Below are 25,902 nucleotides of genomic sequence, written 5' to 3' on the forward strand. Positions count from 1 at the left end.
ATCATGAAATTTTGACATTTAACTGAAAACCAACCTTTATATGAATTAATTTAGCTTATCACAAAGCTTGATGCAATAACCACAACTGACTTAGGGAAGAGTTGCAATGAAAAATATGCTGCCTTCAATTAGTACCAAAAAATGATAGCGTTGTAAGACCATGCATTAAGAAAGGCAAACAGCTTATCTTTGTTTATTCCTTCATTAGTGTTGACCACATGATGTTTCTCTAGGCTCCTGGGTGTGAACTTCAGACTTTCTATTCTGTTCTGATCTTTTCATTAAGAATGCTTAGAAGTTCTCTATATTAGTAGGTAATACATTTGCGGCTTTGTGTGCAGTCATCTTTTTTCCTATTCTACTGTGTTATGAAAATGTTTGTTTCATTCCTTAAGCTCAGAAACAAACACATTTTTTAAAAAATTTTGTCAAAAAGGTTGGTTGTTGTCCTTAGTTCTTGAAGAGGATCAAATGACATCATTATGTTAGAGTCGAGTTCCAGTGTGTCTGACTGTGGCTGATCAGACCAATTTGAGCTCGGAGCGCTCGGCCACAGGTCGGACACAAATAGTCCCTACGAATATTTGGGGAGACTCTCATTTGGCGCATCTCACATTTCTTCTAGGCTGATTTAGTTCTGCTTTGCTCACAGAGTACAGCACCTTTTACTCTGTTTCAATAAAGTCCACATTTTGCCTGTAGGATTCTACTTAGTTTTACAGAATAAGTTATTCTTGGCTATACGCTTATATCCTTTATCTTCTGAAATATTGTATTCCAAACTGGAACCTGTGGATTTGAGCAGTCATGTTCTGGAGGATTTTCATTTTCAAGTTTCTTTTAGGAGGTGACCTGTAGATTCTTTCCATCTAACTCTGTCCTTTGGTTCTAAGAGATCTGAGCAGTTTTCTTTTAAGATTTCTTGACATATGATGTCCAGATTCTTTGTGGTCATGGCATTGAATTAGTCCAGTGATTCTTCAATTTTTTTTCCTCGTTCTGTTTTCTAAGTCAGTTGCTTTTTTCTTCTTCTTTCTTTTCTTTCTGTTAACTTTCTAAGAACATTTTTCACTGTCTCAGAGTAATTGGCTTCTGTTGGTCTGTTCTGATTTTCAGGCAGTTTGCTGCTTGCACAAGACTTTGTATCTCTTGTGCCAACCTGTTAATTCTCTTTCCAATTCTTTCTTCCCTAATTCTCATCAATTTTCCAATTTTTTCTCTAGCGCTCTTTCATTTATATTTTTTTAAAATTGTGTTTCTTCTTTTCCAGAAGTTCCGACTGAATTTGTGCCCTCTCTGTGTTTTCCTTTGAGGCATTGCTTATCAATGTTTTAGTCATTATCTTCTTTGAGGGGTTTGCCTTAATTGTTTCTGTCAATATAATAGCTTTTTATGATGGAATTCTTTTTGGATTTTTTTGTTCATTCTTCCAGCCTGTTTCCCAAATTTGGACTTTATATTAGGGCATCTCTGTGTACTACTAGTGAGAAAATCCTTTTGCTAGAATATTGGATATTTTGCTATTCTGGATTCTCAAGGACATTTCAGACTGGGGACCTACAAGCTTTCCATGCTCCCAAAAGGATGTGAACCATAGCAAATGATGATTGCTGCCCCCTTGTCTGAGCTCTTTAAGTTCTTGATTTGGGATTGTGGCTATGCACTGGTAGATTTCTCCTAGACGTAGCCAGTCTTAGACTTCTCTCAGCCCATTGGGAAGCTCTTCTCTTTCAAAGGTTAGCAGAACTTTAGGCTTTCCTTTGGTCTGAGATTCCGATCCTGGCTATTCCTCTGCAGTTTTCAGATGAAGCGAGTCCCTGCTCCATCCTCGTGACCCCAGCCTCACCATGGTGCCTGCCCCTGACCTCTTCTTCCAGTCCACTATTACAGCTGCTCCCTCTTTGGAATGCCCCCAGAAATGAGAGGTGGCATCTGTCCCCAGCTCAGTGCCCAATACAAGTATGATATCTGCTCATGCTCCAGTCCTTAGCCTCTCCCTATGTCGGAGCACTCCATGTGATTTTGCTCCCAGTCAGACCACAGACCTCTCTGATTTTTTTTCCTTACCTGGGCTGGAACAGTGTCTCACTGTGATAATTGTGTGGATTCTCCCATCAGGATTGGTCTGGTACATTTTCTAGATCTCTTTGAAGAAATTTTGGTGGGGAGCTTGCTGAGCTTCATTTTGCTCCTCCACAGTCTTAACTATGCTTCTGATTGATTGCATCTTTAATGCGTTTAGCAGCTTGAGATCCGACTGTGTGTGTATTTATTTTGGATTTCTGACAATAATTTGTTATCTACTATAGCACTGGGTGGAAAGGGAACACTTGCTAAATGCAATTAAACAGAATTGAAGGAAAGTGAATTGTTCTTTCTCCAAGAATCATTTTATTCTCCAGATAGGGAGCATATCAACTTCTACTTCATTCCACAAACAAATATTAGAAGCAGGATTCAACCAAATAGTATTGCTTTTTTCCTAGAAATTATTCCTGAGCTTCAGGCAAGTGACTAGTTGACAAAATTATTATAGAATTTTTGAACTATATTGTTGGAAAAAGAGCCTACACAGACAAAATCAAAGAGTCTTGATGTATTGACATATTTTCTGGGAAGATATGGGAATAAGGAACTTAATATAAGATACATGAACATAATATTTTTACTTTACTAAAATATATTGTGATTTTTCTTTTAGGGGTGATTATGTAAATGCTTTGGCTCATTATGAGAAAGGAATAACAGGTGATGATAAGGTAACTTTGAATAAAGACCAGAGAATTTCAAATTCTTCTCTCTACTCATATGGCCACCACTCTAATGTAGGCCCTCATCCCTTCTTGCCTGACCTATTAAAACCACTCCCTATCCCATTCGTGCTTTCCCCCACCCTGGCTTCAATCTGTAGCGTCCACTCATGCGCCAAAGTGATCTTCCTCAAGCAAAGATCTGAACCGGTCTACCCCTTTCTCCCCGATCACTCAAGAAAATTCCATGACTCATTATTACCTTCAGGATAAAACACAAAACCCTCAACTTGGCATTTGAAGACTGTCCCGATCTGGCTCCAGCCAACCTTTCTAGGCTTATTGGACCATCACTCCCCATTCTGGAATCATTGTGCCAAACATCCTGAACTGCTTCATGTTTGCAGAATGCAGCCCTCCTTCTCTTGTCCCTCTGCCTTCACACAAGCTGTCTCCTGTGCCTATAATGCACTCCCTTCTACCTTCCGCCTTAGAATCCTGAACGTCCTTCAAGGTTCATTTCACGTTCCATCCCTGATAGAAAGCTCTTCCTTGTTGCCTCTTTTTCACCAAATTACATATCTGTTTTACTTTCTGCCTTTGTATACGCAGTACCCATCACAGTGCATCACACATAGTAACCTGCTTGTTGGAATTACCGTTTATAAGTTTCTATACAAGAAAAAGAAATCCAATGATAGACAAATCATTCTCCTCTTCTTAATATACTTTTTTATGACCCAAATGTTTTATGTCCTGAATTTTATATAAAATGTAATACCGCATCATAGATAAGACCCTGACAAATCTAATTTTAAAATTTATAAGAATAAAATTCAAAAATCGGTTTCCTAAAGAAGCAAGATAATTAGCACTCTGACAATTGGCAAATATGAAACAAAACAATTAATAAGTGTCTTTTTAGTACTTTCTCAAAACACCATTCATAAGCTATATCTGCTCATAGCAATATCATTGCCCCAACTTGAGGCTGGTGGTTTTTCATATTTTTTTCTTTTAATAACCTGTTTTTAGAGAGTAGTTTAAGTATTTGTTTCTCAATTCCAGCACCTAGAACATGATGAGGCCTGTCTAGCTGGAGTGGCTCAAATGTCTATTAGAATGGGGGATATTCGCCGTGGAGTTAACCAAGCCGTCAAACATCCAAGTCGACTCCTGAAAAGGGATTGTGGTGCTATTCTGGAAAATATGAAGGTATTCTTTCATTTATATAAATGTTCACTTAAAGAAAATGAGTCAGTCCTATTCTTCATAAAGGTCAAAATGTTAATACTCTCCTATTGCAGCAATTCTCAGAAGCAGCCCAACTGTACGAAAAAGGGCAGTACTATGACAAAGCAGCATCTGTTTATATTCGCTGTAAAAACTGGTAAGGATTTGCCAATACAATATTTAGAAATATATTTTAACCCACCTCTCCTCCAAAGTAATCACCTGAATACTTTTCTGCCTTTGTCCATATTATTTTCAAATTACTTTTCCCACCTTGGCATTCTACCAATATCTCCATAGACTTATAGGATCTAAGAATCTGAAAGAATCATGAAAGTCCCCCAGTCCTTCAACTGTCCTGCTCATGCAAGAATTTGTTACCCATGTTCCTGTTTTTTGTTTTTTGTTTATCTTTTTCTCTGCATTTTGTACCTCAGATAAAGTTCTACTGAAACTAAGTATTGGATGTTGAAAATAAGAGTTTTTGAAGGTGGTGGTTGGTATGGGAAAATCCTAAATGAGATAAATCACTGAATATCTGAAAAAGATTAACAAGCCCTATCTTCTCTTTCTCCTCTCAAGTACTTAGTACCAAGAAAAGAAAAAACCAGCTATTGACTCCACAATATGATCTGCAGTTAAGATTTTGAAAACATGGTGATTCTAAAAACATAAATCAAGAATCCATAGTGATAAATTCATTTTAACTTGAGTGAATGAATAATTAGATTTTTATTTGCCGTTTATCTAGGGCAAAAGTTGGTGAGCTTCTGCCTAACGTTTCTTCTCCTAAGATCCATCTACAGTATGCCAAAGCTAAAGAAGCAGATGGAAGGTTTGTATACTTTCTAGATTATGTACATTTTTATGTCGGTGTAGGTTTTAAAGTTAACTATCAACACGTAAACTTTAAGGGGAGGCAGAGCAAAGAAGAGGAATTTCTATTCAAATCTCTTTTAAAATGTTGTAAACACCAAGAACCACTTCCAAGTAGATAAGGTATATTAAAGGATGTGAATAGTTCTCACAAAAAGATCTATGAACTAAAAATGAAATGAAAACCTGTTCTAAATCATTTTTGATAGTGGAAAAAACTGGAAACAAAACGGGTCCCATCAACTAAGGAATAGCTAAGCAAACTGTAGTTTATGAATATAATGTAATATGATGGTGTACTAAGAAATAATTACTATGAAGAATATAGAATAATAAGAGAAGATTTGTTTGAACTGAGGCAGAACAAAATAAGTGGAACCAAAAGAATAAAATGCAGTAAGTAGTGATCAAAGGATCACTAAAGATCACTAAAAGGAAGTCATACTCTGAAAATTTGAAAACCAACAAACATCTCAGATAATAGATAATGAAACTTACCTTTTACCTCATGGCAAAGGGGAATATTACAGAACATAATATTGTTAGACCTTGTCAGACATGATCGCTGTATCAGATGTTTTTCCTTAATTGTTTTTCTTTATCTCAAGGGAAAGTTCAGTGGTGGAGGAGCTGTTGAAATGACAATAATATAAAAAAAAAATTTAGCATCCGTAAAATCTAATTTTTTTAAATTAAGAAAGTCTGCTTGTATGGTGTGATTTACTTCTTACAGATATAAAGAAGCTGTTGTTGCTTATGAAAATGCAAAACAATGGAACAGTGTAATCCGAATCTATTTGGATCACCTTAATAATCCCGAAAAGGCTGTCCAAATTGTCAGAGAAACCCAGTCTCTCGATGGAGCCAAAATGGTAGCCAGGTAAACTATTTCAATTAATCTGGATCTTCTCTAGATGTCAGGTAAATTAGTCTTTCTTGCCCCCCCACCCCCAAAAAAAGAAACATTCCACACTTGCCTAGCTTTGCTTTTAACCCTGTTAGTTTAACCCTGTTAGTAGCCCAGAAGTATTTCCCCAGCACCCTAATTTTGAAGAACTAACTCTCAGCTAGATAAGGTTCAGTCTTTCATCTACTTTGGAAGCTCTTCCTATTCAAATGTCACACCTTACCTAGCTTATTTTCATTTTCCTGGCCAGATAACCCACAGATATGATCTTTTGTAACCTTTTGTAACATGGAACACAGTGTTCCAGAAGAGCCTCATTTCTTCAACATCCCTTCATTTAAGAGCATTGACTTTGGAGTCATAAGACCTGGATATATAAAAGGAAATAATTGGGCTAATAACTTCTGAAATCTCTTCTGGCATGAATCCATGATCCTGTAATCATAACCTCTTCAGAATGTCTTTTTGATGGGGATTCCAAATGGAAGAATTAGACTGAACAGATTTGATTCTGTTTTCTAAAACTTAGAGAAAACATCTTTACTCCTGTGAATGTTGCTTTGCCCCATGGCTTAAAATAAGGTGTTTTTTAAAATTTTTTGAAATGAGCTAAGGAGAGGGACATTTCTAAAATATTAATACTTTTAGTAGAAAGTTTTCTGATGCAAGAAACCAAGAAATTTAGTCCTTCCCTTGAATCCCTTTAAGGGGCTCCACAAACAACTACAGGCAGTAAGTCTCTTCTTTTCTTTCTTAAAGAAGGAAATCTCTTTTCACTTTAGCTTACTTTTAAAGCCCTTAGGATTGTGGCTAATTGTATGCTTAGCCCATCCTATTATTCTTTTTGTGGAAGGGCATTACAGTGGAACATCACAAATTTATTTACCCATGAAAACTTCATCCTGCTGTCTACATTCTGTGACATAGTTAATCCCTCCCTTATACTAATAAAGTTTTATATAATTTATCTAAACAGTTGATCAACTGAGGGCTCAAAAGGTGTGTGTGTGTGTGTGTGTGTGTGTGTTTTAATAAATCACTGAATATGTTTCAATACAAACCATAATCTAATTTGTAGTAAACTCTTTTATTATAGATTCTTTCTTCAGTTGGGTGACTATGGCTCTGCTATCCAGTTTCTTGTTATGTCCAAATGTAATCATGAGGCTTTTACCCTAGCCCAGCAGCACAATCAGATGGAGATCTATGCAGACATCATTGGTAAGCTTAGTGTTTTTTAAAGTTGCACTTTTAACTTTAAAAATAAAAAACTAGATAATGGAAGTTTAATTGATCAGATAGGTTCTTTAAAAATGTATACTACTTTTCCTACATGCTTTACTATAATGCTATCTTCATGCTCATCAATAGACTTTATAAATGAGACCACTTTATAATTTGGTCCATTTATTATTTCAGTTACTTAGTCCTATTGGATGTAAGCCAAGATATACCTAAGCGGTACGAAATAATGACTTAGTAAAGCTTCTGATTAGTAAAGAAAATGTGTTGGTTTTGATGTGACACTTCTTTTTTTTGTTGTTAATTTGGAGAATATGAATAAGTCAGTAAAAGAGTCATATTATGGTGATCTATGGCATGTATTGGTGATGGTTTTATGTAAGTAGAAATTAGTCAATCAATAAAGCTATATACCATAAAATCAAAAAGAAAGACTTCTCATTTTCAACATTCCTAACTGCATATTCTTTATATACTTGATAGACTTAGAAATTGTTGAAATCTTTAAAGTTCCATCTTAATATCATAAGCCATTATTTAATGTCCAGAAAGCTTTTTTGTGACAAAATATTAGAAGTGGTTAACAATGGGGTTAATGAAAAAAAATAGAAACAAGTTTTGTGTTGGAGTTATTTTGTGGGGTGAGGAGAAGAGGGTAGGTTTTTCATGTGTGTTTTGGTTTGTTTTTTTTTGTATTCAGAAACACACTGTAATTCTCAAATACCTGGAGAATATTTTTGCACTATATCTAATAGTGTATTAAATTACATGTTGTGAACTTCATGGCAACCAGGTGGCATGGTGTATGGCAAGCCAGGTGTGCAGTCAGAAACATTCCTCTTCCTGATTTCAAATCCAGCCTCAGACACTGCCAAGCTGTGTGACCCTGACAAGTCACTTCATTCTCTGTGCCTCAGTTTCCTTCTCTGTAAATGAGTTGAAGAAGGAAACGGCAAACCACTCCAGAATCTTAGCCAAGAAATTCCCAAATGGGGTCACTAAGAGAAGGATATGACTGAAACAAATGAATGAATTGTGAACAAATTTATGATTACCTTATTTGAATAAGACAAGACCCACTTGTTTATCTCATGAACTGTTGTTAAAACTGCAACATGTCGGTATCACAACTTTCTGTCCTCAGGTCTGGACTCAGAATGTTTGGTTGGTGTCTAGAATGTCGAATCATTAATGCTTGGTCTCTGGATCTATGAACCGATGATCCCTGTTCAGGGAGAGAGTCATAAAAATCTTGAATTACCTTCTATTTCCTTCACCATTCAAGTGACAATCTAGAAAGAATCAGAAAACCTTCTTTTCTCTTATCTCAAATTAATCTAATTTAATATCTTTCCCTAAGTGCCTAGATTGCAGAAAGATAGGTGCCCAATAGTTAAAAACAAAAGTACAACCATGAGGAAGACTGAGGATAAAGTCAGAAAGAAGAAACCAAATATAAGGTAGGAAATGGAAGGGATAGGGTTGGAGACAGTTAAGAAAATGGAAAAGGAGCAACGAATAGGAGGGTTTAGGGGAAAAAAAGTTGTGTGTTCCAGTTACAAATGGAAGTCATCAAGTAAACTTTGTACCATTGTGATTTAACTTTATTCAGATAGTTATCAAGTATCAAAAACATGTAATTCTTAAAAAAAAAAAAAAAAACTAAAATAAGAATGAAAAAATCCTAATGCTAGATTCCTTTAGCTTTTACAATAGTTTATTATTTGTAATTCATTTTTCAGAGAAATAATAAAGGACAATGGAGATGAGCAAATGCTTAGAGTGTATTAACATGCTTGGCTAATGGAAATTCCCCTTTGGAGCTTGCTTCCCAAAGGGCTGTGATAATGTGAGAAAGAAGGGGCTTGGAGAGACTGGGAAGCATGTACAGACATTCTGTAGAGAATTTCTCCCTCGAACCTCACAAATGTGCCCTTTATGCTACATGAAGTTGCATGAATTACAAATGTGCACATAAATAATAACTCTCCCAAATACAGCCTCTCAGCACCTTAGGCCACTCTGAGTGTTTGGAGCATCTCTCCTGTTACCATTAGCTTAAACTCCCACTGTTCTGCTCACATTGCTAGGGGACAGTTGTTAAGGACCACCACGCCTAAGTGTGAAGGAGCCGGTCAGTTCTCCTAAGCCCCTATAGCTCCCACACACTAGAAGGAACTACAAATCAGCCTTTACTGACTCAGATGTTGCTTGTGGATTGGGAGAGAAGAGGAAACAGGATTGGGGTCAGAGAACCCAACTGCCCCTGGTGTCCTTGTATCATTATCATCCTCTCACATGAAGGGATCCATTCTGCTGGTCAGAAGTAGATCCCCAGCAGCCACTTGCAGGTTGCTCCCTTAACAGTTAATAGATTCAAACTTAGCCCAGTTTCTGCATTGCCTTCGCCCTACCAAATTCATTTCCAAAAGTAGCAGCTCCTGATCTGGGGCCTGAAGACCACTCCTTACTTCTAGAGGCATCAATGCTGCACTGGCTGCAGACCCACCCTTTGACTGCCAGCATCCCGGAACTCACTTCTGACCTCTCAAAACTCAAAGTTTGGAGGCTCTACCCCCTTCACTTAGAATAAAACAGAACAAGGGCAGAGACCAAGGACCAAGGCCCTGTGCTCCTCAGAGCACTGTCTCTTATCACGGGCTTTGAGTGGAGTCCAGCCATGAGCATGGCCAGAGAAAAAGTAGTTAAAGAGACCAGTCAACCAGCCAATAAGCATTTATTAAGCACCTTTTATGTGCTAAACACTATGGATACAACTATGAAGGGGAGTGGGGTGGGGAAGCTACCCCTGTCCTCAAGGCCTCAAAGAGCTTACAATCTAATGGGGGAAGACACAGAGAAGCCAAAGAGCAAGTGGAGGGATTGGGAGTGGGGTGGGATGTGGCCGGATTTGTAGAAAAGTCAGAGGAGTCCCAAAGTAGTCCAGCCAGATGAGAGATGATCAGAGCTGAGCTCCCCTCCTAATTAAGGGTTTGGGAGTTCTTGGCTCCACCTCCCATCAGAGAGGGAGAGGACAGATGAGGGAATATCAAGGCTGATGAGATATTACAAGAAGATGAGGTTTCTCCAGAAAAAGCTAAAAAGTCAGAGAAACCCCAAAGAGTACAGCCAGATGAGAAATGAGGTATCCTGACTGAGCTTGCCTTCAGTTCTGGCTACACTGCCAGGAGAAAATGGATCCTCCTAACTATATGGGTGGCAAGTTGGGTCCAGTTACAGGACGCAGATATGTAATCCTTCGTCTCTCCAAAGCCTTTCCAGTCCATGTCGCCATGATGCCATGAAGCAAGCTCCTTAGTCTCTCTGCAGGGAGAATCTGTATCAATTAAGGACACAGATAGACCCTAAACATGTATTAGTCTCCATTAGAGAGGATTATGGGGTATTCTACTAACTGAATATAAAGTACATCAAGTATAAAATATTTAATCCTTTGATTTAAAAAAAAGATGAAATTTTAACATTCCTACTTGTTCCTTCTTACACACATATTTTGAGAGGAAATTAAAAATGTAATTCCTCCTCCAGTCATAATAGTTTATACTTTATTGAAATAGCAGCCGCTGCTGCCAACAGAACCTCCCCTAAGCAAAATGTTCTTTACTCTTCTCGGATCAGACAAAGAAAAAATATTTTTAAAAACAACACTTCTGGGTAATGGCAGAATTATAAGGCATTCCCTTAGTACCCTCTCATCCATCTGTCTCTCCCTCATTTATCCTGAGTGCTCAGAAAGAGGATTCAGACTGTGAGGCAGAGCTGTAGCAGCTCCATGAACTTTTCTCCTCTGAAATGAAAGATCCAAACACAAAAGGAAAAAAAAGGTGGCTAGTTTGAGGAGGCTCTGAAAACATTCATTTTATAGATGAGAAAACTGAAGTCCAAAAGACTTAAGTGATTCCCAAGTACACAGTGTCAGAATTCCGACTTACCAAACCAGCGACTTTATTGTACACTACACATTGCACGCACACACACACACACACACACACACACACAATACTTAAGGAATTGCTTTGCAAAAAGGGAAGAAGTTAGGCTGTTTCTTATAAATGCTGAAATCTGTAAATGAAAATGAAATTTTTAGGTTTGTGAAAATCCCTGAGAGTGGTAGTTAATTAAGCCAGATTCTTATAAATCCCCATCATTTATTACTTCATATAGAATAAAAATAATGTGAAAGGGAGAGAATGTACTTTTAGTTACAAAGCTGACATGTCCCACTTTGTAAAACTACAAGTTGCAATATATATGTCATAATTTTTATATGTATTCTGTAGATATTTTCCCAAAACTTTACTAAATATTAATTTGAGAATGTTTACTCAATGACCCTGCTATAGGTTCTGCAGACACTAGTAACGAAGACTATCAGAGCATCGCAGTATACTTTGAAGGAGAAAAGAAGCATCTTCAAGCTGGAAAATTCTTCTTCTTATGTGGCCAATATGCACGGGTTAGTATTTGCAAAGGGAAACACTATTAGAGTTCAGAGGAATGTCTTTAAAAAAAAAAAAATTGAGATTTCCAAGGAAAAATTCAGTGTTCCCTTCACTGTCCCAGACTCAGAATCAAAATCTCTCGGATCAATTCTTCATCCAGCAGTTATTGAGTTTTTCCTAATATCTGTTGGATTGATCCCGTTTTCATTCCACGGTTCTGCCAGACTCCTGCCTCATTGAACACAGCTTTATCACAGCCTCCTTGTTCTGCCTACTGAGTGACATCATTGCCAACAGTTTTTCTAAAACATCGCTTTCATGAATGGACACGTAAGAATATTTGCTGAATACGTCACTGTGTCCAAGGCACAACGCTAAGTGCACACAAAAAGGGCAATGCTAGAGAGCCCCTAGCCTAAAACGGGGAGATGACCCAGCAGGGTCAAGGGACATGGCAGCGCCCCAGCAGGGACATCAGCAGCGCTGAGCTGATCCACTTTCCCTGATAAAGTCATATCCATTCAGATGTTGGTCTGCGTGGCCACACAAAGACTTTGGTGGCAAGGGTTTGCTTCTAAGCGTTCCCAGTGGCTGTGGCTGTGGAAGGAACAGGATCAGCAGATGGCTCCTCCGCAAGGACCGGCTCTCGGGACAATGGCCGGACCTGCTGAGCTGAGGACTGGGCTGGGATCTGGGGCCCTGCTGTTTCAGGTGATGTCAGCATTTGTACTCTTTCTTCAAGGTCAAGCATTTATTAAGTACTGACTGTGTGCTAGGCTCTGAGTGAGGTGCTCTGAATCAGAGACATTAAGGTGCTTCCATTCTCTTGGGGGAAATCTCATGTAAACACACATCTCAGAGTACTTCAGTAAGTGGCAGGTAGAATCCCCAAACAACTGGCGGGAATCTTTGAAAGACTGTGGAGACCTAGAGACATGCTGTAAACAAATGGCCAAGTTAAAAAGAAAAAAGGAACAGATTGAAATTGGTAAAAGCTGAAAGTGAACTGAACTTTGATTCCTAGAACGTTTAGACATTTGCATTGCATGAAGAGAAGCCTTTTTACCTCCTTGCCCTAACTGAAAAAGAAGATAAAGATAACATTATAAACAAGTATCAGAAAACTAAACAAATTCCCATAATAGCAATGTAAAAAAGACCCCCAAAACAGTCTCAATCTGGCTTTGAGCCCATCATTTCGCTCAAGAGGTGGTCGCCTGTTTCATGAATCCCCTGGAATTGTGTTAGTAGTTGTGTGTTCATCAGAATTCCTAAATCTTTTGTCTTTAAAATATTTTTATTGTATAAATTGTTCTTCTGGCAGAATCCAAATGACTTCAAGGAGCATTCGTGGAGTTAAGAAAGAAAAAAAGATGTCCTTTGGGGTAGCAAGGTTATGGTCTGTGGGTTTTAAGAGATGAATGAGAAGGGAAGAGAAAAGAAATATGCCACATCTATCAAGGAGGAAGAAAGAATTGGAACTTGCTGTTTCTTGGAACTGGTGGAAGAATGTACAAATATGGAAGAAAGACTAGGGAGAATGGACATTAGAATCACTTGACTCTTTTTTGAAATGGACACAGGAAGATTCAACAGAATCTCAAATGGGAAAGAGGCAGGGTAAAGGAGGAGGATAGGGACTGGGAGGGAGTTTTATAAGCCACACAAACTTCAGCTTTGGAAATTTGGTCCTGAAGGGAGAATTAAAAGGGGAAAAAGTAAAGAACTAGAATTCGGGGTAGGTGGTTCCCATCATCGGGAAATGGATTCATAAATTCTGTTATATGTGTATAATGGAATATTATTAAGCTGTAACAAATGAAAAAAGAGATGATTTCAGAGAAATCTAAGTGGCATGAACTGATATAGGGGGAAATAGAGACATAAGAATAATTATATAATGATACTTTTATAAAGAAAAACAACTTTGACTGGCTTAATTATTTTCAAAGCAGTGACCAATCACGTCTTCAAAGAAGCTGTGATAAAACATGTTACCCTGCCATGTGATGGAAACAAAGTACAGAGACATGGCCAGATGTGGGTTCATTTTGTTCAATGAGGCTCATGTGACACAAGAGTTTTTTTCTCCCTCATTTTTAATTGGAGAAGAGGGTATCAATAGGTGTATCAGAGAAAGAGAGAAAGAGAGAGAGCCATTGAAACTTTTTTTCAAAACGCACAGAATAGAACTGAAGGAGGTGCAGAAAAGCAGGACTTTTGGAAAGTAATTGGTGGAATTTATCACATATACATATTTATCTGTGTATGCGTATTTTTCAGCTACATGGAATGGAAATTCATGATTTCATATACAATCTTTTTGCATTTTGCTGTATATTTGGAAATCCTTTTTTATGTGTGCATAAGTTCAGATTGTTTTTAAAAAGAAAGAAAACTGTAAAATGCCATGAAACTGCAAATCTTCAGTGATGTTTTTTAAATCATTGCTTTTTAGATTGGAACTGTGCCCTATAAGTTACTAAACTGTGCACAGCTTTTGACACAGCAATCATTACTTGATCTAAAATCCCTACAAGATCAAAAAAAAAAGTGGGAAAGGACCCATATATATTAAAATATAGTAGTACGACTCTTGTACTGGTGAAGAACTGAAGATTAAGAGGGTTTCCATTAATTGGAAAATGACTGACAAATTACGGTGTATGAATTTAATAGAATAACGATCTGCCAAAAGAAATGACAAAAGAGATGGTACCGGAAAAGTTGGAAAAGCCTTATATGATTGATGGAGAGTTAGCAAAATCAGTAAGACAATTTAGACTGAGAAATAACATTGAAAGACTTTAGATTCTAATTTAGTGCCCAATCATATTTCCAAGAGACTGATGATGCTACATAGCTCCTGACAAGGAAATTAAAGACTCAAGATACAGAATCTTGTGTGTATCTATATAAATAGATATATTTTAGTTTTCTTTTTTCCCCAAAGGGATAAGACAGTAAGATGGGAGAAAGAAAATATTTGCTTATTAATTGAAAAAAATTTTAAGTCATTGTTTAATATACTATTAATACTATATTAGTGATTTTAACTTGACTAATCTAAGAGCAAAAAAGATTAATGTTGGTTTTGTATTTAGAACTTTGATTTATTAATTTGTAGCTGAAATTTTCCATATATATTTTCTAAAAATAGTTCATTATGCCTTTAAACAATAACAAAACTAATTAAACATGTTTTTGCTATTGCTATTATATGCTAGCATTTAGTTACTGACTTCTAAGGTCACTCTTGGCAATCTTCTTTTCTTTCAGGCACTTAAACAATTCTTGAAATGCCCCAACACAGAAGATAATACAGCAATAGAAATGGCAATCGAAACAGTAAGAAACTTTTTTCAAGCTAATGTTTTTGGTTTTGGTTTTTGTTTTTTGTTGAGGCAATTGTACTTAAATGACTTGCCCGGGGTCACACAGCTAGGAAGTGTTAAATGTCTGAGGTCAATATGAACTCAAGTCCTCCTGACTTCAGGGCTGGTGCTCTCTAGCCACTGAGCCATCTAGCTGCCCCCAAACTAAAGTCTTTCAAGGGTTGTTGTATAGTTTCATTGGGATTTCACTGATGTAGGAAATTCTTTGTGAAGAAACTTCTCTTCCTTTTTATAACAGCACTTTCTCTGCCATTGATAGTTTTAGAGACTTTTACCTGGGACACTGAGAATTCAAGCTATTTACCTGAGGTCACACAACCAGTTTGTATGAAAGCTGGAATTTTTAATCAAGGTCTAGACCAGCTTTCTAATTATTCCCCCACTTAAAGTCTTTTTTAAGTTAACTTTTAAAAGTTAAACTTTTGTTAAGTTAATTTTAAGTTAATATTAACTTAAATTAATATCAGATTTTTTCAAGTGAGATCTAAAGCTTGTCAGAATTCTCCAAATCTGCCCCACTCTGGCTTAGTAAGATATTTTCAAGGTAGAATTCATTGTGCATTTAATATTAGGTATTATATTTGTAATTAGTCATTTAACCTTTTTATTCATTTCCAAGAAAATACAAAAATTTTGAAGTCACATTTTAGTGTTTGTTGTACATCACAATGTTTTAAGCAGAGTTTTTAAATGATTGTCACTTATGTAGTACGGACTGGATGTTATGTATGAGAGGAAAGGTCCTAGATGCTGTCAGCAAGGAGAGGAGGCTGTGTAGTGCAGGGAAGCGAGAAAAAGCATTGGTCTGGAAATCCCAAAAGCCAATTGCTTTTTCAGGCTCTAACATGACACTAGCTAACTCCCTGTGTGGTCAGGAGCATTCATTTAGATCTTTCTGAAGACCATTCTCCTCAAACCAAAATTAGAAAAATTTGACTAAATGAGATTTAATTTCCTTTCCAACCCTAATGTTCAGTGACTTCTAAGTGTATAAGATCTAAATAGAGTCAAATATTTTAAATAAGATTTTAAAAAAATATTTTGTGTTTGCTACCTGTAAATATGAGATATATAATAATGAAGACACTTTCATGTACTTCTCTGCATGCTTTGTATGGTAGTGTTCTGGAAGAGATTCATGTTTTTCTTTGATTTTGTTTAATAGGTTGGGCATGCTAAGGATGAAGTTTTAACTAATCAGCTAATTGATCATCTCTTGGGTGAGAATGATGGTATGCCTAAGGTAATTACAATCATTTACTTCATATAACTTTTTTTTTTATTATAGCTTTTTATTTACAAGATATATGCAGGGGTAATTTTACAGCATTGACAATTGCCAAACATTTTGTCCCAATTTTTCCCCTCCTTCCCCCCACCCCTTCCCCCAGATGGCAGGTAGACCAATATATGTAAAATATGTTAAAGTATATTCACATAACTTTTTAGGGATTTTGTTTATGAGATTTTATTTCGTTCTGTTCCCTGTGTTTTAGTTTGTTTGTCATTTAGAATGGACATTAGAATTTATGAAACATATTGAAATCTTCTAGATAATACTGAGGATGTTCAAAGGATAGCTCTACTAAAAAATAATTTTTGAAAATATATCAGAAAATTTTATGCTAATTATGCTAAACACATAAGTATGTGCTGTTTTAAATTTAAAACTTATAAGGAAAAAAGACAGAATGTTATTTGGCAAGGAAATATTCTATTCCTTCACTGAGAAGCCATAGAATGATATTCTAGGAAGAGCATAAAGTATAAATACATTATTAAAGAAAATTACTAGGTTATTCAGCTCAACAGATTTATTTTTTAAGCATCCGTTACGTACAAGATACTGCATAAAATGCTAGGTACAAGAACAACAATTATCACCTGATTTGAAGGAGTTTACATTCTACCGAGGGAGCACAATACTGAGTATTACACACATAAACACACATAGTTATTTTCATTAAAATAAATCCCATTACTTAGAGCAAGGCTTCATAAACTTTAGATCAGGGTCACATAATTCAATGGATAGGCTGCAATATTAAGGTTTATTATTAGTGAATGTTTGATTTGTATACCTATTTTATATACCTATATGCCTGGGGTCAATAAATACTTCTTGGACAAAAAGGGATTATGGGTGGGAAAAGTTTACAAGTCCCTGACTTCGAGGAAAAAGAAAGGCTTCATGTAGGAGATAGCACCTGAGCTGTAGATTTAGGGAGGCAGCAGTGAGATGACTCGTGCAAGGTAGAGAAACAAGAGATGGAATATGTGTGCAGGAAACAGGACAGAAAGGTAACTTTTGAAGTGATTTGAATGTTACACTGAAGAATTTGGACTTTATGATGGAAGGGAGCCTTTGAAGATTTTTACAGAAAGAGTAACAGGTTCAGATCCATGTTTTGGTAATATCAGTTTGGCAACATGCATGATGGTTTGGAGGGGGGAGGTACTAAAGGTAGGGGGACTGGCTAGATGGTTGTTTCAACCTGGTGAGGTGATGAGAGACTAAACTAGGCCAGAGACTGTGTCGATCAGGAGAAAAGGGTGAGCATGAAAAATGTTGTGGGTGTCAGAATAACGCCACTTGACAAAGGATTGGATATGGGGATGTAGGGAGAGAAGTTAAGGATGGCTCCACGAAGACAAACCTGTGTCGCTCTCATTGGAAAGTCACGGGGACAATTCGTGGCATAATTCCCTGGACGACAGGGTATAGAGCAGGATTGTAGCAGAGGCTCAGACTCGGGCACCAGCTAAGACAGACAGCATTGGAGAGATGGAATGTGAGTGCATCAGAGCCAGTGGACATAACTACAGAGCCTTGGAGGACCAGAATCTGCCTTAGTATAAGAAATTGGCTAAAGGAAAACTTGAAGAAATAATTGAGTAAGAGGAGGGACTAGGATCAGGGTTTTCCTTCTCTTCAAAAGGAGAAAACAAAAGGAAGTCCAAATGGACTTTACAGTGACACATTGAATTTATCTGTACTTATAAAGTCAGGACCAGAGCAGTAGATATTCTGTTTCATATAAAAGCCATTTCCTCTATTTTATAATGTGTATGGAAATGCACATTTTATTTGATCTTTTTTAAGTTCAGAATTTTAAAAACTGAAAAAAATAAAAACAGAAAAAATTAAAAGTTCATATTAAGATGACTGCTTGAATGGAGCCAAACTTTTACGTTACTTCAGGAAAAATCTAAAAACAACACTACACCAAATAATGATCAAGAAATCCAATGAGAAAACTACAGTAATTTCATTCACTTCAAATTACTTTAAAAGATTAGAAATCCATGAGGAATAGGAAAGCTAGGTAAATGATAATAATATAATAGCATAATCTTCCCAAGGTGACTGGAGATGGGTCAGAAATAACTGTCCTATAAAAAAAAATGAGCAGGTTGATTTTAGGAAAACATAGAAAGACTTGTAAGAAATAAGAATAAGGATATTTTATTCACTAACAGTTCAAAGAGAACATGGGATTGATGGAGCCATTCTGAGTTATATGAATATTTAACTACAAAAGACCTATGAAGGGAGATGCTATCCACCTCCAGGAAAGAATTGAAAAGGGGACTTAGTATTGTGTAGTTTCACAAATGTATGTGTCAAAAATTGCCCTCTTCTGGTGTGGGGTTGGGAGGGAGAGAGGAAGGAGGGAAAAAAGGAAAAGGTGACATAAGTGCCAAGAATCACAATTCTTATATTTTAGCTTGACCATTTGTACTAAAAAGAAAAAGAAATGTCTGTAGTCTGAATTGCTCTGTATCTGGAGGCAGCAAGGATAAAGACTTCCTACAAGAAAGTCCCAGGGATGGAGGGGAAGTGGGAAAATAGGGATACTGATACATTGTTGGTGGAGTTACGAACTGTTCCAAATATTCTGGAGAGTAGTATGGAACTGTCCCCAAAGGGCTATCAAACTGTGCATACCCTTTGATCCAGCAGCAACACTAATAGATCTGTATCCCAAAAATGTCACAAAAAAGTGGGGATGCCGGAGAACCTATTTGTAAAAAAAAGGGATGTCCATTATTTGGGCAATGGCTAGACAAGCTGTGGTATGATTGTTATGGAATATTTTTGTGCTATAAAAAATGACGAGGAAGATTTTAGAAAAACTTAGAAAGATTTATATACACTGAGACAAAGTGAAGTGAGTGGAAGGATAATGTTGTACACAGTTTAATAGCAATATTGTACAATGAAGAACTGTGAATGACAGTGATCCAAGACAATCCCAAATGACTAATGATGAAACGTACCATCTTAGTACAGACTGAAATATGCAATTTTCTCTTTCTTTCATTCGTCCTTTTTTTGGTATTCAAATCTTATTATACAAAATGACTAATATGTAAAAGTTAAAGTTGAAGTACTGCAGTGATTAAGCCTTGAAGGTTCACATTGTTCCATCAGTAAGCACAAAGCTTTGTAAGAATCCTTATGTAGGCGAGAAATGAAAAGTAACAGCAAGCTCTGAAGAGTTATGTTCTCTAGGTTATGCTGATTTTCTTTGACAATGAATAGTCGGGATGTGGTTCATCTCAAAAAATTTAAAAGAAATTCTCAAAAATTAGACTGTTCTAAGTCTTTTTACTACCATGGAGTTGATATTTGTTTTTAGTAGCTGAGAACTATGGGAAAGAATTACGAAAAGATTCTCATAGAATAACCTAGAAATAGATAGTTTAGAATATGCAAAAGGTGAAAAAAAAAATCTAAGATGGAAACATTTCAAGAACAGAACTGGAGCACAAATAATGTACTCTATCCAGGATGACAGCAAGTGTTATAAAGTTTAACAGTGACACACAGGATCCAACTTCTATATTCATGTATTGATAACTTGGAAACATTTCTTTCAAACCTGTTAGTCAATAAATCAATAAGAGCAAAAACCACTTTGCTAATATTGTTGGTAGGAATTATCAGCTTCCATAATTCTAAGAACATAAATTGCTAGTTAAATTGCTGTTCTCATAACAACTTACTAGTGTCTTCAAAACTATTAAATACTCTATAAGAGACTAATTATGTTAATGATTTTAGAAAACATTTAAATTTGAGATCATAAAGATTATTATTACAGTTTATATTTTAGAATCCTTCCCCTCATTCTCAGCTCTCTATTCTAAGATTTAAAACATAAGGAAAACTATTTGAGTACTTGTTAAGAGAGAGCCAGAGAGCCAAATTCTCCTTGATCCATGTGCATCCAGAAATGCCCCAGAATAACTTAACACACTCATTTCATCCCTTCTGTTGCATTTTTTAAAATTTGCTTTTCATAGACCTCTGTTTCTGAAGGAATTACTAAGCATCCCTGATTTAGATACGTTTTCTAAAATTTAATAACATGAAAGCAGTCTAAGAGTGAGCACTTGTCTAGAAATGAAGGAGAATTGTGCCAATAAAGGATGAAGAAAGAACAGATTTTAATATGTGAAATATAATTTTCACATGAGTAATGAATTTTAAACTATTTGAAAAGATGACATTATATAAAACAATATACTTTGGAAAGTTTAGATATAAATTAGCTGGAATGTTTCTAAAATAATTGACAAATTGTAATCGATACAAACTCTCAGCTATTTGTGAGTTGCAATATTTTCGTTTTATCTCCAGCTATATGCTTTTAGCTCATTATCTGTAAATGAGGTAATATCTTCTCTAACTATAGCTTTTATTGTATGATTCCGATTAAGGATGCCAAATATCTTTTCCGCTTGTACATGGCTCTGAAACAATACAGAGAAGCTGCTAGGACTGCTATTATAATTGCCAGAGAAGAGCAATCAGCAGGTGAGTACCTCATGATTCAGACTGTTTTTGCTGATATGACATCATTTTAATTTTCCACTTCAAAAAGAATTGCATATTAGGTTGTAAGAAGTATATTGAAAGTAGGCTTCTCTCCAGTCAAAAGGCAAGTGAGGTTCATGTTTTATTTAACAATTCCTTTCTACAGTGATTTCTCTATTTACGAGGTAAGGATGAGGAGCAATAATGCAAATAATGCAAAACTAATTTCAGTTTGAATTTGAATTTCTTATTTAAGAGGCTACAAATCTTTTTTTTTTTTTTTTTTTTTTTTTTTTTTTGCTGAGGTAATTGGGTTAAATGACTTGCCCAGGGTCACAGCTAGGAAGTGTTAAGTGTCTGAGGTCAAATTTGAACTCAGGTCCTCCTGACTAAAGGGTTGGTGCTCTATCCACTGCGCCACCTAGCTGTCCCTCCTTTTTTTAGATTTCCAAGAATTCAATCAATTTAGCATCACAGAAAATGTTTTAATTATTCCTTTAGGAATGCTTATTCGTTTGTAACCTTTCTCCTACCTGGGTTGCACCCCTTGAACCTCTCTTACTGTCTGACTCACCCCCATTCTTTAGAGTTCATCCCAACTCTTAACTCTTAACTCTTAACAACTTACTCTTAACAATTGTATTAGACTGTCAATAAAGTTATAATAAAAAAATTTTAAAAATTCAATTGTATTAGAGAGGTCAGATTCTGCTTCAGACACTTACTATCTATGTGACTGGACAAGTCAGATAAGCCTGTGTTTACCTTAGTTTCCTCAACTGTAAAACCTGGAAATAGCAGCCTCCCTTCAGAGTGGTTAAGGACCAAAGGAGGGACTATTTCTGAAGCACTTAGCACAGTCCCCAGCACATTGTGGGTGTCATATACCTGCTTCTCCCTTCCCTCCCCTCTTTTAGCCAATTGTATTCTCTTGTCTGGTATTGTTCTTTCGCTTTGAGGTTGTGTAAGTTTTTTCTTTCTGTTGTTTGTCCTTTGTTCTCGAAGAGGGCCATGACCTGGGGAGGGGACGCCATGACATGCAGGTGAATTGCATTGAAGTGAGGGAGGGCTGGGTAAGGTCCCCTGCCTCATTTTCTCCTCCAGAGCCGTCTGGGCCAGTGGCCAGAGAGCAATCCAGATGACCAGAGATGGCCCTGGATGCAGTGGGAGACCTCAGCCTTTTCTTCCCTGTATCAGATCTAATTGGTTGTCACCTAAAATATTTAGCATAATGAGGACATATAGGTCATTTATTTGTAAAATGAAAAACTAACTGCCCCCCTTCCCAGTTTTAGATTCTGGGCCTTGTAAATTTGTCTTGCATTCTCTACTTTTCTTTCTCAAGGAAACTATCGAAATGCCCACGATGTTCTCTTCAGCATGTATGCAGAGTTAAAAACCCAGAAAATCCAGATTCCTTCCGAGATGGCTACGAATCTCATGATTCTGCACAGCTACATTTTAGTGAAGGTAATGTATAAATGAACTGAACAAGCTGAACAGTTAAAACTGTCATTTCCCACTCTCATTCACTGCAGAGTCACAGCGTTACTCACTAACTAGCTGTGTGATTTTTGACAAGTCAATTAGATCTAAAACCTCTAACTTCCTCCTCCATGGCACGAATGAGAAAAAAAAATCTCAGTTTGAAGGGACCTCAGAGATCATCTCCTTGTCGAATCGAGAGTGACTCTAGTCTGGTCCATACCTCGGCAGAAACTGCTTCTGTAACATCTTAGCGGGCGATCTTTCAGGTTCCACTTCAGGTTGTCCCGTGATGAACCATTCTACTTCCAAATCAGTTCCACTTACCAGGAAGTCTTCCTTTGTACCCAACCTTACTCAGCTTCTCAGAAACCTCCCCTCGGTTTTCCCATGCTGAGCAATAGTCACTCTTCCCTAGGGCAGCCTTCAGACCCCTGGAGACAGCTCTCGGGCCATCTTCAGGTCCCCCTTCTCCAGCTCTTACAGCTTTCCTGCTCCCCAGGTTGCTCCAACCTAGCCGTTTTGTCAGTGTTCTTTCCAACATGTGCCTAGAGCCAACACCGGCTTCTATGTGGGATCTGACCAGAAGAGAGCAAGTTCACATTGTGGATTCCATTAAGTCTGCAGTAAAAACCAAAGTCTTTCCCTTTAAATACTGTCCCCTTTGTCCCTTCCTCTGACTCCAGAGGACACCCCACCCTCCAGTCCCCGAGCCTCACTCCCTGGGACACATCCTGCATTGTCCAGATGCCAGCCACTGCCAAGGCTGCCCGGCCACGGACGTGGCCACTCGAGGGTGAGCGTTCGCCTCTCCTGCCCGGACCACAGCACTTTAGCCCTTCTAGTCAGTAAACGCCGCCAAAATTATACCAGAATGTCTATTGGACATTAAGCCCTTCGTGTCCCGGCCCCCCATCTCCCACCTCAGGCTCCGCTCCGTACCAGTGGCACCGGCTGCTCCACAAACAGGACGTCTTCTCGCCCCATTCCACACCTGGAAAGCTCTCCCTCGTGCATCCCAGTCGCTCTCTGTCCCATCAAGGCTTTTCCTGGAGCCTGCCCCAGCACCTAACGGTAGCGTCTTCCCTCGGTTAATTCCCTTCCACGTTGCTTGTATTTAGCTTGCTTTGTATATATTTGTTTGGATGTTGTCTCCTCCATTAGATTGTCAGTTCTTTGAGGATGGGGACTGCTTCTTTTTTGGATGCTGTGTAAGTATATAGAACACAATAACTGTTCATCCAGTCATTCTTTCTTTGATCTTTTTGGTATATAATATTGCTGGGTCAAACTATATGCCCAGTTGCCTTCTCAAGGTGGGGAGAGAGGGGAAGGAAGAAGAAATTGGAACTGAAAATGTATTAAAATGAATGTTAAAAATTGTTTTTACATGTAATTGAGAAAAATTAATTCACTAATGGCTATTTTATTATATTTTAAACAGCTCCTACTTTTATTAATGTAACAGGGTTTTTTTTTTACTTTCAATTTGGTTTGTTAATCTCTGATTTTCAGAATTTTTGCTTTACTGTCGATAATTGTTGGTTCCTAATTTCTTAGTTACCTAGTATTTTAGGTTCATGTCAAATCCATGATCTGCTCTCTTATCTAGATAAACATTTTCCCCTCAGTGCTACTTTGACTACATCCCACAAATTTTTTTTCAACATGGTCTCATTATTATCATTATCCTTTATGAAGTTATCAAGTTCTTTGATGGATGCGTTCTGTAGGATTAGTTTCCAGTTAATTTTTAATCTTTGCTTCAAAAACTGAATGTAATTTTTATTACATTAGTCTTGGTAAAAGACATTTAATATTTCTGCTTTTCTGCATTTGTGTATGAGGTTTTTAATGTCCTAATACATAACCAGTTGTTGTGAAAGTACCATGTACTGCTGAGAAATAAGTATATATTTCTGTTACCATTCCATATTCTCCAGAGTTCTATCATATCCAAATTTTCTAAAATTTCTCCACTTTAACTTCTTATTTTGGGGTTAGATCTAGCTCTGAGAGGGTTATACTGAGTCTTTTCTACATACACACAATTATAGTTTTACTGTCTATTTCTTGGAATTCATTCATTTATCATCTTTTCCTTTTAAATTTTAAATATTATGGAAATTATAAAGTTTTAGTAGTTTTTTTGTAGAAATGTAAGAAAAAGAACTTTTAAAAGTTCATGTATTTGCTTATGTGCATTGATCTTGAGGAGTATGATTATATGTGTGCGTATGTATATGTATGTTTAGAAGTTTACTACAGAATAAATTATCTAATTTCTTTCAGATTCATGTTAAAAGTGGAGATCATATGAAGGGAGCCCGAATGCTTATTCGAGTGGCCAACAACATCAGTAAATTCCCATCACGTGAGTACTATCTGCTGCTTGCAAAAATAGTCAAGACAAGCTTCATCAAACACTCTTGATAGCTCCGTGAGAGCCGTTTCCTAGTGTGGGTTTTCTTGCTCTTGTTCTTAGGAATCACTAGAGTTTTAAAAACTGTGATCTTCAATTGAGAAAGATAAACAAATGACTTGAACTTGAACCAAAACTTGTTTTTTAAAATAGTATAATGGATCAAAACTACTTATACTCAAGGGAAAAAGAAATATGAAAGTCAAATCTTATAGAAATAATTTTTTCAGGTATACACTTTTTCAGATATACATTCAAAAGGAATAACTGAATGGAGAAAGGAAGGGAGGAAAGGAATGAGGGAGGGAGGAAGGACAGGAAGTGTCCAGCACTGTAAGAAGCCCAGAATACAAATACAAGCAAAAGGAACAACAATCCCTGCTCCTGAAGAGCTTTCTAATGTTTCTAGCTGGGGAGAGTACACAAAAGGGATCTGAAAGGAGATCTGGGGAAGGGAAATGAAGGTGCTGTGGGAGAGCAGAAAAATTCAGGAAAGGGGCATGGAAGAGAACACAGCCTCGGCCCTTCCTCAGCAATAGGAGCAAGGGAGAAGTCTGGCAGGGCCGTTCTGCAGCAGGTAGGCCTGGGGACTGACAGGGCATCGTCAGTGAGCAGTCGGGGCCATTTTCTCATCTCTGGTCAAGATCATGTGCACTGCCTTCACCCAGTTTTAGAAGCAAGTGTTAGGGTTAAAGCATGGGATGGCTACAAAGTCCACCTTTTCCTGATAAAGAGCCTTTTAACTTCACTGTGACTTGAGTCTCTAGACTAGTTGTGATAGATAAAATCATCTTGAAGGCTAGCTCACGCTGGCAAACTTTGTTTTTTAAAATACCTTTTTTAATTAGATGATGATCTCAGAAAATGATGACAGCTAAATGGAATGGGAAATGAAATTCCAAATTAAATCATAAATTCCAAATGGGTTGTATTTTAGTTTTGAAAAATAAGCTTCCACAAAATATATCTCATCTGAAGCTACTTGTGATCTCTTCTCCATTTGAGTACTTAATTTGGGTACTGTGATTCTTTTTTGAATATAACTTGCCAGTGAGTAGCTTTTCAAATTATTCACTCTGCCTCACTCATGTTTTTCTATATTTATATTTGTCATTTTTAGGGCATAATATTATATACCATTATAATAATATACCAGTTTATTCAACTGTTTGCTAAATTCTGTGTGTGTGTGTGTGTGTGTGTGTGTGTGTGTGTGTGTGTGTGTGTGAAGAAAAATTCTATGAAGAAAAAGGAAGAGATTGATGGAGCCAAAATAATCTGATAATATTAAAAGAAATTTTGCAT

At 37.0% G+C, this 25,902-nt stretch overlaps 1 protein-coding gene across 1 annotated transcript in view; it reads left to right on the plus strand.

Annotated features, from left to right (window-relative positions):
- The window catches only part of WDR19 (WD repeat domain 19), a 65,064-nt gene that overhangs the window by 33,742 nt on the left and 5,420 nt on the right, over positions 1 to 25,902 (plus strand). Inside the window, exons 20-31 of the mRNA XM_051964943.1 lie at positions 2,702 to 2,759; positions 3,819 to 3,965; positions 4,058 to 4,140; positions 4,735 to 4,818; positions 5,593 to 5,739; positions 6,863 to 6,987; positions 11,373 to 11,485; positions 14,751 to 14,819; positions 16,032 to 16,109; positions 20,594 to 20,690; positions 22,036 to 22,160; positions 24,468 to 24,549. Coding sequence (XP_051820903.1) covers positions 2,702 to 2,759; positions 3,819 to 3,965; positions 4,058 to 4,140; positions 4,735 to 4,818; positions 5,593 to 5,739; positions 6,863 to 6,987; positions 11,373 to 11,485; positions 14,751 to 14,819; positions 16,032 to 16,109; positions 20,594 to 20,690; positions 22,036 to 22,160; positions 24,468 to 24,549 — 1,208 coding nt within the window. The remainder of the gene's footprint in view (positions 1 to 2,701; positions 2,760 to 3,818; positions 3,966 to 4,057; positions 4,141 to 4,734; positions 4,819 to 5,592; positions 5,740 to 6,862; positions 6,988 to 11,372; positions 11,486 to 14,750; positions 14,820 to 16,031; positions 16,110 to 20,593; positions 20,691 to 22,035; positions 22,161 to 24,467; positions 24,550 to 25,902) is intronic.

Source organism: Antechinus flavipes, chromosome 6 (genome assembly GCF_016432865.1).
Source record: "Antechinus flavipes isolate AdamAnt ecotype Samford, QLD, Australia chromosome 6, AdamAnt_v2, whole genome shotgun sequence".
Classification (NCBI taxonomy): Eukaryota; Metazoa; Chordata; class Mammalia; order Dasyuromorphia; family Dasyuridae; genus Antechinus; species Antechinus flavipes.